The sequence below is a fragment of the Pteronotus mesoamericanus genome, unplaced genomic scaffold (assembly GCF_021234165.1).
Source record: "Pteronotus mesoamericanus isolate MK-2021 breed Mesoamerican mustached bat unplaced genomic scaffold, CSHL_Meso_final contig_263, whole genome shotgun sequence".
Lineage (NCBI taxonomy): Eukaryota > Metazoa > Chordata > Mammalia > Chiroptera > Mormoopidae > Pteronotus > Pteronotus mesoamericanus.
In genome coordinates, this window is record NW_026555112.1 from 3759926 (window position 1) to 3775227 (window position 15302).

Sequence of the window (15302 nt, forward strand, 5' to 3'; positions counted from 1 at the left end):
ACTTTTTTTCCAATTACAGGTGAAAAAAGTGAAGGGATTGAGAAGTGCCAATTGGCAGTTACAATATAGTCACAGGGATGTAAAGTACGGCATGGGAAATATAGTCACTAATACTATAATCACTGTGTATGGTGCCAGGTGGGTGCTAGAAATATCAGGGGGAGCACTTTGGGAAGTATATGATTGCCTAACCGCTATGCTGTACACCTGAAACTAAGACAAAATAATGTTGAAGGTCAACCCATTGCTCATTTTCATCGCTGTTACCTGCAAATGGCAGGCCGTGCCCCATCTCCTTCCTGACCTACCTCAGTCTTAACCTGCATCTGTTACCCTCCCGGGTCCTAGGACCTTCACCTGCACTTGACTTCCACAAGAACCCCTTGAAGCCTGATCACCTATGAGTCTCTGACTCAGCTAGAACCTTCACCTCTAAAATCTCAGGCTCAGAACTGTCTTTGATATACCACCTTTCCCCCCACCCGGTTTCCCTTTAGATCATCCCAGCGCTCCTTCTTTATTCACTGTGAAGCGTCCTGAAAGAGCAGTCTTCACCTTACTTCTGCTTTCTCATCCCATCCCTTTGATGCTCTGCCGAGTGTCTCTAGTGATTTTTTATTGGCTAAGTCCAGCGGGTATTGCAGTAACTGAGAGGGGAAGCGAAAGCCTAACCAGGGCGGTGGGAACGGGAAGGAGCGGATGGATTGGGAGACCACGTGGCAGTAGCATTGACAAGTGTCGGTAACTCAGAGGATGGGGAAGGGGGATGAGGAAGAGGGAGAAGTAAAGACAACTCTAGTGAGAGTTACACTTAAACTCCCTAACCTGCCTGCTTCACAGGACGTTGCCAACCACTCCCTCCTTCTTATAAAATGGTATCCATATTTAATTGCCATGATCTCATACCAGCGAGGTTCTCCTTCTAGCGTCTTCGTCCTCTTCAAAGACATTCCCTCTTCTGCACCCCCTCAGTGGAGGCCTGCCCCAGCTCCCTGCCCCTGTTCTCATCACTATTCCCCCTGGGAGATCCCTCCTAGTCCTATTTCTACCTATACATGTATGATTCAAGTCTGCAGTTGCTCTTGACCTCTCAGGAGACCTTGACATCAGCATTTCCAATTGTTTACGGACAGGAGGGCCTATCAGTATTTCAAACCCAGCACATCCAAAACAAGACTTGTCCACTTCAAATCTTCTCTTTCTCTGTTCCCTGTTTCACTTGATGGGAACTTACTCAAATTGTCTTTACTTCTCCCCCTTCCTCAGTCCCCTTCCCCGTTTTCTGAGTTACCAAGACCTGTCAATGCTACTGCCACATGGTGTCCCAATCCATTTGCTCCTTCCCTTTCCCACTGCCCTGGGTCAGGCTTTCGCTTCCTCTCTCAGTTATTGCATTACCCTACCAGCCTGCTGCTAGAGGGATCCTCGACCACAGAGCTAAGCAGTTCACTCTCTTTCCAAACAAACAAAAAGATAGTTTTCTCAATAGTTCCCCATTGTCTGAACCACAAAGTTCAAGATTTTTTAACCATCTAGAACCTTGTCTCAGCCACCCTATTACTCAGCTTCTATCCTGTAAGCCCAGTTCCTGCTTCTGAGACACGTCTGTTTCCCCGGACCTTCTGCCTATAATTCTCCTCCACTTTCACCCGCTGATGCTTCAGCCCCGAAAGCTTTTCCTCCTAGTTCTTACTCACTTGAAGCTGCTCTGTATCCTCATTGCATTGTTCATTTTGGACATCAGTTATACCGCTTACACTGTTTTTCCCAGTGTTGGGGCAAAATGGGCCCATTTTTCCTCTGGATTGTAAGATTCTTTAAATTCCATTCAACAAAAACATATGAAGCTTGCTTTTTTTTTTTAAGTAAGCATTTTGACAGCAATTAGATAAAAGAAAAAAAGAATAAGCTGCAGCTCTGGGACTGGACCTTTCTAGTGGGAAAGAGGCTGTAGAGGAGCAGCTGAACTATGTGCAGGAAGTGGGCATGTGAGCATATCTTCCTGGCGTGTGCTTCCCCCAGGCTAGGACCTTGCACATGTCAAAGAATGAATGGCATTTTCAAGCTGGAAGGCCTAAAACCTGGTGCAATCTAATCTTCATGTGTCCTAACATAGGCAGGTGAGACCACAGAAGTTGGGGACTCATCCAAGGTCACCAGGTCAGTGACTGGCTGAGCTGGACCAAGCCCTACTAGACCAGGGCACACTCTGCCATACCTCGACACTGACCCTCCTTCTTCGTACACTCAGGGCTGGGGGTGGGGTGTCACAGCAATTAATTAGGGTTATGAACCACAGGGAATATTGTAAAAGCAATAAAGTATTGTCAATGGCTATGTCTGGGCTGAGTGGCCAAAAAAACAGAGAAGGTCCTAAAGGCCATCGTATGTCTTTCTCCTTTCACGAATGCATCATTTCTATAAAACTCCCCTCTACTGCTTCTACATAGCTTGTTGGTAATTAATCTTGTCCACATCTGGTATTTTTGCTGTAGCACCTTTGCTGTAGACATGTGCCCCAAGAATTTTTACTGCAAACATTTTTCACTGAGTAACTAATTGGCCATAAGGCAATTTTGCCTTAAAAAGGATAAGATCGCAAAAAAATAAAAGAGGGACATTAAAAAGGACATAACATTTAAAAGTTTATTGAGAAATACAACATATTTAAATACATAAAAAATGTGCAAATAACTGGCTTTTATTTTGTGGATCACACCTAAGCACTTGTCTTTGTTCTGTGGGAGATGTGGGTTCAACTCTCTCTTCCCAAGGCAGTGGGTTTCAAAGTAAGAAACCAACTCTTGGGGCAAATCATCCTCACCTGAAAGAAAGGCTATTTTAAGAGCCTCACCAACCACCATATCTGCTCGTCATTGTATAGACCATTATGAGGCCTAGGTAAAATTTACATATAATATAAAAACGGGAGTAACTGTGGAAACTTGTCAATGGAGAAATGAAACCAAACTGACGACTAGCTTAAATACATTAAGTTGACTGAACGTGGTCGATCTGTCAATGGGGAAATGAAACCAACCAAACAAAAGCCAAAACTGTCAACCAGTTATTTTATCTTGTTTATAGAAAAATCGCCTCTTGGTCACTTAGTTATGTGGTAAAAATGTTTACAGCAAAACATGATTATGACTAGGATGCTATGGTGAAAAGTACAATACCCAGAACCAAGCTGCTTCTTTTTGAGAGTCAAATGGTTCTATGGTTAATTTCACGGGAAAAGGGAAGATTGAACATTTTAAAAGGTCTCATTCCTGGGTTGGTGCTCCTCCTATAAACCACCAGGAAAGTTCCAGAAAAACTGCTTGATTGCCCCCCCCCCCAAAAAAAGTTACATAATTGAGCTGGGATTTTATTTTTTTAAAACATTTCTCAAAATCATTGTCTTATTCTCAATAGGGCTTCAAACAAAAACCATGTTAAAAGTCTCTCAAGGCACTTTATCCAAAATAAAACTCTCTTTTAAAATTGCCCTTGTCCTCTTTAAAAGTCACTTATCTCAGCAAGTTATATTTATTCACAGATTTTATACATTTATTTATAGAAGTAAATGAATAAAAACTGTTTCTTTTTTTCCTGCAGTTAAAAAGAATCACATAATCAGTGTAGATTAAACAAAATATACTTTTATTATTACTATTCCTACTTTGGAAAACAGTAGATTAAAGGAGTGGAAAGTGATTACTGTCCCACCAAGACCCCTAAAAGGTCTCTCAAGGTTCTTTGCAACTTGGTTAATTAGCATTTCCTCCAACTCACCTAGGAAAGTAACATGGGTATCCCGCCCCCCATCCATTTTTTCTCCTAATTAGTAAATGCATCTCACTTAGGTTTGCTTTTCTGAAACCCCCATGTGGACTAACAATCTGCCCGGAGACTAAAGACTATAGGTAAGAGAGACGGCTCTTACGTCTTGTTCACTCAAACCAAAAGGCTCTTCCCTGTTCTTAAGAAAAAGGAAAGTTTTGTTGTGAATCATTGCACAGCATTTATCTGTGCAGCTGAAAATGATGGAATACCATTATATTCATTGTTATAAATATTAGTAATTATACTTTTTAACGTGGATTCAGCATTCCACAGGTCAAGTAACATTTGCTGAGAGCGAAGGAAGGCATGATAAGGGAGGCAAGTCTGGGCTTTGAGGTCAGACAGATCCGGGACTGCATTACAACTCAACTAACTGTAGCAACATTGACCTGGGCAAGGCAGGCGATCTCTTTCAGCTTCATTTTTCCCAAATCACAAAATACATGTAATACTCATTTCACAGTTTTAATGAAAATTGAACAGAACAAAATATTTAAAAACACACAACATAATTCCTGGCATGTACAAGATGTTCACTGAATATTAGCTTCCCTCGGTTGATACATCTGTAAAAAGAGGGCAATAAACGCACCCCATGAGACCAGCATCCGGGTTAAGCGGAACAGTTTTCTGAAAAGGCTCCCCCTTGTCGGTTGTGTCCCCTTGTCAATTTCCGAACCCCGCTCCCCAGCCCGGTACCAAAGCCGCCTGCATGGACAGGGCAATTCAGCAAATTACAAAATAACTTTAGAGAGAGGAAATTTATCTTCTTGTGCCAGTTTTTTTTAAAAAAAATATCTTATTTATTTATTTTTAGAGAGAGGGGGGAAGTGAGGGAGGAGGAGAGGGAGAGAAACATCAGTGCGAGAGCGAAACACCGATGGGCTGCTTCCCCAACTCGCCCCGATTGGGCGAGCTGCAACCCAGGCCTGTGCCCCAACCGGTGGTCCTTCGCTCAACCCACTAAGCCACACGATATGTCAGGTTTTCTACTTATCTCTGGATCTATAATTGTTTTGCAGAGGAAAAAGAAAAAGAAAAGAAACAACAACGACTAGAACTAAGTATTTTTAAAAGACTAGAACAAGCCAAAGTAAGTCACTAGATAATTTCAATATACCTCGATGTTGTCATTGTGATGAAAGTTTGAGAATGGACCAACCCCAGTCCGTCCCGTTCAACCATCTAAGCATGTACTTATAAAAAAATAAAATAAAATAATAGTGTCAACTTCAATTTAACCAAAAATTGAATAAGAACGACTAGGGACGATGCAAGGAAAAGTAAATTGAGAAAAACAAAAAAACAAAAACAAAAAACAGTGGACAAAAACAACTGACATGAAAGATGTTTTCATACAATTCGGAGTTCTCTTCCAAAAAGATCATTGGCACTAGCATGTGATCTGCTAAATTCAATGAAGCTTCCAAATAACCACTTTTTGATAAAACAGGATGTATCAAATATAGAACGTCCTCTCTAGACCCACGGTTCACGTCTTCCGCCAACAGCACGGACTGGTCTAGCAGCGCGCGCTGACAAATATGTTGGCAGGTGTCAGCTTCGAGTCACCTTGACCCAATGCACGGTGCCGATTACATTTCTAGTATAAACCCCAAAGGAAGGAATGCAGGAAAACGTTCCTCTCATCTTAAGAACTGTCATTTATTTATTTATTTTTGGGAAGTTCTTCTTTGGTTAAGGTTGGATTTATTTCAGTATTTATGTACATCATTTACGCACCAGTGACAGTGGGAAATTCCCGCTGCTACTGCCCCTTAAATTTTTAGAATGAGGTGCTCAGAGTCTGGTACAGTTTGCATTTGAGAAGTACGGAAGAGTTTCCTTAATAAGCACCTTTAAGTTGCAGGCACAAAGCCAATAAAAAGGGGGAGAATCCAACCAGAATGTCAGAATATCATTTTCCGCTTAAAGTACTAATTTCTTTTTCCTACGATTTTTTTTTCCCCTGGAGAAACAATCAGAGTAAAAATGCAACCCCCTTCGTAGAGAACCTTAGAGCAGACTGCAAAGGCGCGCGGTGCAGCGGGGGCCGGGCACGGGGCGGGGGTCCCGGCGCTCGCTAGCTGCCCCCTTCTTCGGGCTCGCTGCAGGGCGAAGGCACGGACGAGGCCTTGGACTCGCCGTCGCTGTTGCATTCCGGCCTGCGCGGGGGGCCGGCTGGGCCTTCCTGCCCCTGCGCGTGGCGCTCCAGCAGCTCCTGGAGATGCTTGATGTAGCCGATGGCGGCGCGGAGCGTCTCCACCTTGCTGAGGCGCCTGCCGGCCAGCTCCCGCGGCAGGTGGTCTCGGAGGCGCGCGTACCCTTCGTTCACGCAGCGCACCCGCTGCCGCTCGCGCTCGTTGCGCTTGCGGAGGAAGGCGGGCTCGAAGGCGCCGTCCAGCGGCAGGGGCAGGTAGGGCCGTCTCGGGGCGCAGCGCGCGTCATCCAGATGCAAGGAGACCCTGAAGGGGTCCCTCAGAGGGAGGCGGGGCAGGGTCCCTGGCAGGCTCAGGGGCACCGAGTGGAGGTGGTACGGCAAGGTGAGCAGTCCGGCTGGTTTACGTTTCTCCATCATTCGCCGACAAACCAACAGATCACCCAAGAAGTTAATCTCTCAGCAGAAAATCAGGGTACAAATCTTCAAAGCGGAGATGACGGTCCATTCAGACTGCCTGGCACAGAAGGTCTGTTTTGGGAGAAGTTTCTGGTCCGGAAGCTGCGTTCCGGAACAGGTTTCAAGGAAACTTTGCATGATTTTGTAAATGCACTGCACTCCTCATTCTCTTTATAAAGTTCCAGACGGAGGTACTAGGCGAAGATTGAGGAGCACTAATCCACACTTCAAACCCCGTCTTCCTCTCTGATCTTCTTCTTTCAAAAAATAACAAAAGGGGTTCCTCTGCTCGGTCCCCTAGCCTGGAAATGTGAGCGCACACCAAACAGAGTAATCTTCCGACGCCACCTAAGGTTTACAATTACTGTAATCCACTGATCTGGGTCTTCAAGAGCACAGGAATCTTCAAGGATTCAGAAGAGCTCCTCCCAGGAACCAACAGACCTCCTGGCGGCTGAGCGAAAGTTTACCAGAGGCTTTCTCCGTGAAAATCAAAACTTGAACTGCCCTTTGTGGTTTCCGGCGTCCAGAGCTAATGGAAAGGGCTTTTAGACTGTTTGCAAACTTACACTTGCTCTTTCATTTCTGGGGAGGTGGAGGGAAGACCTCATCAAAAGAAAGACTGCTCCCTTGTGGTTATAAAATGTGTCAAATCACGGAGAACCCAGGGGAAGGCTTGAGGGTTTTCTTCTCCAAAACCAAATCTTTTAAAAACCCAATTAGACATTGTTTGAAGGGAACAGGAATGAAATATACTTTAGCAACAAATGTAAGGGTCTGCCTCTTACACTCCAACATATGGTGAAAGCAGAGCGCTTTTTGTATTTGTGCTACTTTTCAGGAGCAAATCAAAAGACTGAGCAGTAACAAACACTTTTCACCAGAGCTGTATCTCACAGTGCTTACTGTAAACACAGTTTAAACACTGCTTTCCGACCTCTTCTAATCCCACCCAGGATATAAGGACATCATCTTCCCATAGTGTAAAGCATATATTTCTATTGTATTCTTTTTTTTTTAAATGTGATTTATTTTCTCCCTTGGGGGCAGGAAAGCAACATTTGAAAGGTGGAGAGCCCCAGTTCCTAGGAGAAAGGATGAGGCTTTGAAGACTTTTCTTTTTAACACACAACCAAAAAAAAAAAACAACCCGAATAATTAATCCACCAGTGTTGGTGAAGGACTTTGAAGATAAAAGTGTCATTAAAAATCCAACTGCACTGGTTAATGTCAAAGAATGTGTTATCACACTGAAAAATCAGATTTCCTGTTCTGCAAACCAGCACATTAAAGGCAGCTTCTACTTGAAAAGTCCAACTTAAAAACAAGAGAAGCAAAAACCCCCTGCATTTATGATCAGACTTTGTACCTATTCCTCCGGAGCCAAGGTGTCGCCCTAACATGTTTTTTTGACAAGTCCTGTGCTTCCCTGTTTACTCTAAATGCTCTGCCTGAAGCAACTGGAAAAACACTTCCATCAAGGCAAATAAAATAGAAATAATTATTCCTTTCAGGCATAAGCTAGTCACATTTTTAAAGGCATAACTCCCTATGAGGCTTGTTCCGGCAAACAAGCTAATGTCATCTTAATTTCTCAGTAGAGTTAGATCTGGAGAAAGCCCTACCCTTTGGGAGAAAAGCCCACCAGAGAGACAGATGGACGATTACACAACGAGGTGCTTTTTTGTCATGTCAAAGATATTGGCCTTTATTCTAAGAGTGACAGGAAATAAATGAAGTATTTTGAGCAGGGAAGTGATGTAGTAAAATTTGTTTTTCAAGATCACTGTCTGCAGAGTGGAGAATAGATTGGTGGGGGCAAGCAAAGAAGAGTACAGTTAAAAGATATTTTTCATCCTCAGACTGGCAAAATGAAAAAGATTGCGAACATCCTTGGCAGGCAAAGATTTGGGGAAGGGGCAGAAGCATAAGTTACAACATGCTCTTTGGGATGTAGTTATTGAAATTAATACTGCACATCACCAATCCTTTGACCCAGAGAACCCTACAATTTTGTCCAAAAATGAAGGCATTAATATGGATTTATAGTACACTGCTATCTATTGCAGCATTGTTTGTAGTGGTTTTTAAAAAGAAAAAAAGGAAACAGCCTGAATGTCCATCAATAGGAAAAGAGCTAATTCTTTTAGAATATTATGCTATTATTAAAAATAATGAGTTGGATCTATATGTAAGAACTTGCAGAGATGTCCATAATGTGTTAAGTGAAAAAGAGCATTGCAGAGTAACATATGCAGCCTGACATCAAAACAAACTAACCTACATGACACATATAAAGACACGACACATATGTCTTTACATGTGTTTGTGTGAGCATGGAAAATGAAGTGGAAAGACAAACAGTGACCTGTCATTGTCCTTTCATTCTGTCCTTTGGAGCAGGACTGAATTAGGCATTCCACATCCCTGGGAGTACTTGTAATAATCATTCAGCTGCTCCTTCCAAACCTGCCTGCAGCCTAGTGGCAGCTCAGGTGCAAGGAAAGACGACTTACACCCCATTCCTGCAGCAGCTGCCCTGACTGAGAGCCAGTGTTTCTTGTACCAACCTCCCAGACACAGCTTCCAGGGACCCACCAGGGCCCAATTAAAGAGTTTTCACACTCAGGAAAGCCCAAAGCTATGCTCTCCCATCAGGTAATTATAGTTTTGCCAGTCCAAATGCAATTTACCAATCAGGTAATTGCTCTAATATAAGTAATGTTTGTTGGCTAAGGAAATAGTTGACAATTCTATCTTTATCAGGTTTCAGAGGGACAGATAACAGAAAGTAAACTGAAGGTCGAATTGTCCTGCCGAAGAATAAAATCTTTTTAATCCTTTGCCCACATCATTACATTCTATTTTAGAGATAATATACTTTACAGCAAAATGTAAATGACCACAAATATTTAGATGCAATTTAGTACTGTTTATTTCTGTTCTTCTCAACAACTGCATTTTAACCTCACTTACGCAGTCTTTTTTGTCATATAGAAATTAAAAATTTTGGTGTAGTCAGATACAATCTTTCCTTATGGTTTTTGTCTTTTCCTTCTTGTTTAAGGCTACTTCCTCCAACCACACATTTCACAAGGCCTTTCCTTGTCTATGGGGCACCTTGGTGTGAATGAGAGAAGGGCACCAAGTTCAAGGCCTGGAGAATGGATCGCTGACCACAATTCATCTGGAAGAACAACTGAGTACCAATGTCCAAATCTGGAAAAGAAGAACAAAGAAGGTAACCTGCTCTTTTAATATCCAGGAGAGACAATCAAACAAACTTGGGATTCTGACTGGGATTGTGTTAAAAACACAGATTAATCTGGAGAGAATTGACTTTTTAAAAAACATTGAATCTCTCTTATATGAACATAGAACTCATTTACTCAGATCTTTTTATTTTTGCCCTTTAATAAAATTCCACAGGGTTCTTCATGTAGGTCTTATATGTTTCATGTTATATTTATCTCAAGATGCCTCATTGGTTTGGTTGCTTTTGTGAATGGAATTTTTTCCATTCTTCAGAGCTATTGATTTATTTCATGTTAATCTTTAATCCAGTCAGACATTTCAGTGATCTCTCTTATTAGTCCTAATGGTTTTTGAGGTAAAATCTACATACAGTTAAATGCACATATATCAAATATACAATTCAATGTGCTTTGCAAAATGTATATTCTTGTAAAACAACATCCCACTCAAGATAGTTCTAAGCATTATTTTTGAAAGATGATTTTGTAGCATTTTAAACTATAATCATATTGTCTACTAATAATGATAGTTTTGTTTCTTGCTAATAAAACTCATTAATTTTTGTTATTGAATTTCACTGCCTAAGATCTTCAATCCAATTGTAATAATATCTAGCATCTTTGTATTTTTTATGGGAAAGCTTCTGTTCCACCATGTAGAAATATTCTTTATCAAATTAAGGAGATTTTCTTCTACTCTTCGTTTCCTAAGAGTATTATCAGGAATGGCTATTAAATTTTATCAAGTGCCTCTCTAAAGATAATCATGCCTATTTTCTTTCTTATTTTATTATTGTAGTACATTACAATAATAGGTTTACTAATTAATGTTAAGCCTTTTTGCATTCCTGGGATTAAATCTTGTGGAGTCATAATTCTTTTAATACGCTGCTAGATTCAATTTGTTAATATTTTATCAAGAGATTTTGTTCCTGCAGTCTCAAGTTATACTAGCGTATAGTCTTATATTCTTGTGTTCTCTTTTTTTGGCTTCCGCATTATTTTAAACTGTTAAAAATAAGTTGAGTAGCTTTCTGTCTATTTCTAGGCTCTGGAACCATTGGTAAAACATGGAAATTATCTATTCCTTGAAGATTTGGTAAAACACATGCTAATAACCACAGGGAAGTTCTTTAGTGCTAAATTTTCACTTACTTTTTAATTTCTTTTATCATTACTGTTGGAGTTTTCAACCTCCTTCATTGGCAGCTACTACTCTGTTGTGTGACATCCTAGAATCACAGATGGGCAGTTTAGTTTTCATCCCTTAAAATCTCTAAAATAGGTCAGAACAGTACAGAAGTTAAATTAACCCCAAAGCCTGGTCGTCCCTAGGCCAAAAACTCATTCTTGATTCTTTTCCTATCTCTAATGAAGAAGATTCCAATATAAGCTGGCCAGATGTTGTGCAGTCAAATAAATTATTAATAGAGTACTACTCCAAATTTAAAATTACTTACCCCATTATTAAATTGCTAAGGATAAATTAAAACCCAAAGTTTAAGAAACCTTACCCTTGTAGGTTAAAATTTAAAGATGTCAACATCAAAATTTCTTTGGTTAAACTCCACAGATCATTCCCCCAATTTCTTCTCTTTCTTTCTCCCTCCCTCCCTCCCTCCCTCCCCCAAGGACATGCTTATTGATTATAGAGAGAGGGGATGGGAGAGAGAGAGGGAGAAAAACATCAATGTGAGAGAGAAACATCAATCAGTTGCCTCTTGTACGTGCGACTGAGGACTGAACCCACAACCTAGGCATGTGCCCTGACTGGGAATCGAGCCCGTGACCTTTCGATTAACTGGACAACCAACCAACTGGGCAACACCACCCAGAGCTCCCCCAATGTCTGATTCTGCTTAGTCTCCACTAGCAGGACACTCCAAAGCCTGAGCAGAGCCAGGGTTCCTTCAGCAGTCACAGCTTGGGCGGTCCTCCACCCAAATGATTATAGTTCCTTCAGATCCGAGAAATCGAATTAGTTCAACACCACCTGTGTTCCACTTTTTAAGTCCAAAGAGGTAAAAGAACACACAAGATTATCCCAGTTCCAGTCCCACATCTACTCCATGGAGAAGATAAACCATTCTGCGGCCTTTAGAGGAATCACGCCAGGTTATTCCAATCCATAATTCCAGTCTGTCTATCCTGCTTAAAATCACAGCTCCCATCCCTGGAACTCTCATAGGTATTTACCCAAGAGAAAACTTTCTAGCTATCCTCTCTGCCACAATTTTCATGGTGTTTATTGCTATCTGGTATATTTTATATTTGAATTGTCTGTTTATTATTTGTGTTCTTTCACTATAATGTAAGCTTCTCAAGGACTGATTTTTTTGTTTGTTTTTTTAAAATAACTGTTGTATCCCCAGTGTCTAGAGCAATACACATAATAAGCACTTAACAAATATTTGTTGAATGAACTTTACCCTCTCCATACCTTTTCTGCAAATATTAAATAAAGAAATGAGTCCGTTACAATCTGGTACAATAAATTATAATAGTATCAGGCTTATGGAGAAGAATCCCAAGAATGTCAAAGAACAGGTTTACCCACATGAAAAGTCCTATTTCCAGATTCTCCTTAACATGAACCATCGGAAGCAGGATTTGAAACCATAATTAGAGTCAATTGGGAGAAAGATATCCTAAGCAGGCCAACCCAGGCTCCAATTTACCTATTCTCGTCCTTGTCTTAGGGCTATAATGTTTAAACGTAATTTGTCTTCTACATCTTTCTTTTCCACTCAGCAACAAGGTTAATGCTTGTTATCTGGTTTATCTCATGGACAGTTATCTCCAAAGCCTACCTTACACCTTTGTGTCACGGTCTTTTTCTACTTGGGTTTTTAATACTAAAAGAGCAGCAACACTTTTCATTGCTACCTGTCTCATTTGCCAGTAATTCTCCCATTGCTTTTGTTGTCTTACTGGCAACTTGGTGTCTTTTTAAAGTGACAAGTCACCTGAGTCAGTTCCTCAGGCAATCTTTAGGCATCCATTTGCTGTATGTCTCTAAATAAATGAGTATGCAAGTCATGAAGCACAGCTTAGAACTATGCCAGTTTGGTTTGCATTTATTGAGTACCTCCTGTGTGCTAGGTATTGTGCTATGTCATACAGCATTAAATAAGATAGATATGGAGCTTGTCCCCAAAACTTAAAATCTACTTGGCAAGACATAAAATTAAACAATTACTTACAATAAAGATAAGAACGATGAGAGAATATACAATGGACTTAATCTATTATGGGGAATGGGGTTAGGATGCTTCCATTTTTTGTGATCCTGACATCATTTTTTTTAATCGACCTTTGAAATATGTTGACAGGTAATAAAACTCACCCATTTTGAGTGTACTATGTATTTTGATAAATACATACAATTGTGTAACCATTACCACAATCAAGATAATTTCCACCATCCTTGGGTTCCCTCACACCCCTTGGTGGGCAGTCTCACCCCTTCCAGTCATCTCCAATTCCTGACAATCACTTAGCACTTTCTGTTACTATAATTTTGCCTTTTCTACAATTTCATATACATGAAACACAAAATATGTAGTCTTTTGTCTGTGGTTTCTTTCACTTAGCATAATGCTTTTGAGATTGATCTATGTATCAATAACTTGTTCCTTTTTATTGCTGGGTAGTATTCCAATATGTAGATACACTTTAACTTGTTTATTCACTCACCAGTTGATGGACATTTGCATTGTTTCCAGTTTGTGTCTGTTATAAATGAAGCTTATATGGACATTTGTCTGTACATATATTTTTGTTTTCTCTTGGGTAAATACCTAAGCACGTAATTACTGAATTCCATCGTATAAGAAATTGCTAAGTTATTTTCTAAAATGGCTGTAGCATTTTTGTGTTCCCACCAGCAAAGTATGAGAGTTCCAGTTGCTTCATGTCTGCACCAACACTTGTTACAGTTGGTATTTTTAATTTTGGTCATTCTAATAGCTATGTAATGTTTCCTCATTGTGTTTTGATTTGCATTTCCTTAAAAACTAATGGTGTTCCTCATCTTTTTGTGTGCTTAATTGCCATCCAAATATCATTTTATTTGGTGAGGCAGCTGTTCAAATATTTCGTCCGTTTTAAAAATTGGGTTGTTTCCTTTTTATTTTTGAGTTTAAAGTGTCCTTTAAACGTTTGAGATAAATATCTTTTTCCAGATATTTGTTTTACAATTATTTTCTCCCTGTCACTGGCTTGACTTTTCATTTTATTGACAGTGTCTTTTCTAGACCAAATTTTTAATTTTAATGAAGTTCAGTTCCTTAATTTTTTTAGTGGTTCCTGATTTTTGTGTCCTATGAAGCTTACAAAGATTTTCTTCTATTATTTTTGTCTATAAGTATTATAGTTTTAGCTCTTAGACTTATCTGACCTAATTTTAATGTACACCTCTGATGTTAATAAAATTGTTCAAGACAAATAGTCATGGAAAGCCAGAGTGATATCATTTAGCCTTTTATGAGACACATCATCATTCCCTTGGCCCTAGGTTTGAAGTGTCATTTCCGGGAATACTGTCTCTCACTTAACTTGTGATATGGTGACATTCTTGATTTAGGTTTCCTTTTTTAAAAGTATTTTATTTATTTACTTTTAGAGAGAGGGGAGGTAGGGAGAAAGAGAGGGAGAGAAACATCCATGTGTGAGAGAAACATAGACTGGTGGCCTCTTGCAGGCTTCCAGCTGGAGACCTGGCCCACAAACCAGGCATGTGCCCTGATCGCGAATCGACCCAGCTTTCTAGGCTGATGCTCAATCCACTGGCCACACCAGCCAGGGCCATTTACGTTTCTATTTACTGTCAAAAAGAAAGCAAAGCCAATGTGACATGCCAACGTTCAGTGATTACGTTCTCTCATTTGGAATGTGCTTTTTCTTTATGAGAAGGGAGAGGAATAGCAGGTGCGTCGACACCGCTCCCCGCCCTAGTATAGGGCGTTGTGTATGCCTTTGCCATTTTACAAGAGACCGAATTCTCAGAACTCACCTGTCCCCACCTGACTGCAAGCTGTTGAAGGTTAAGACGTGTGTGTCGTATTTTGCATGCCGGTGTTTGAGATGTAATTGACTAAATGTTTTCTGAATGAAAGGAAGAATTCCTTGGTCGCTGCTGTTCTGCCGGTGGATGGAAACTACGAGGCAGCGTGTTGTGGTTTCAAAGTCCAGTTCTTCTGAACTTGGGAACATTTTCCTTTAAAGCCATCTCAGTGCCCACAGGGCTTAGCACAGGGCCTGGCAAGGGATAGGGAACAAAGGACAAAGAAAGGGAAGGAAATTTGTATAAAATCTCAACCACCACCATTTGTGACTTGAAGCTGGGAAACTGGACAACCCTCAGGGGTAACATAGGGTAAAAAACACTAGGGATACGATTCCAATTCTACGTGGGTAACACCGCCATCTCTGTGTGAAGTCCCTTATTTCGAATCCTGTGGGCTCGCGTGGACCCACATCTCCCTAGCAGGCGAATGCCCTGAAAACAGAAACCCCGAGTCCGGAGCGCTGAGGGGGCTCAGCAGAACCTACTCCCCGCGTACACATCAGCCCTGGTTGCCTAGCAACTGGTTCGATCGCTG

The 15302-nt window shown here is 40.9% G+C and overlaps 1 protein-coding gene across 1 annotated transcript; it reads right to left on the minus strand.

Moving 5' to 3' along the window:
- Positions 1 to 5911: 5911 nt before the first annotated feature.
- On the minus strand, positions 5912 to 6406 carry ASCL4 (achaete-scute family bHLH transcription factor 4). The gene has a single exon (XM_054574435.1). The coding sequence runs from the start codon at positions 6404 to 6406 to the stop codon at positions 5912 to 5914; it is 495 nt and encodes a 164-aa protein (XP_054430410.1).
- Between the last annotated feature and the right edge of the window lie 8896 nt (positions 6407 to 15302).

Excerpts from the sequence above, each read along its gene's own strand:
- ASCL4 (XM_054574435.1), bottom strand. The coding sequence starts at position 6,406 with ATGATGGAGAAACGTAAACCAGCCGGACTGCTCACCTTGCCGTACCAC.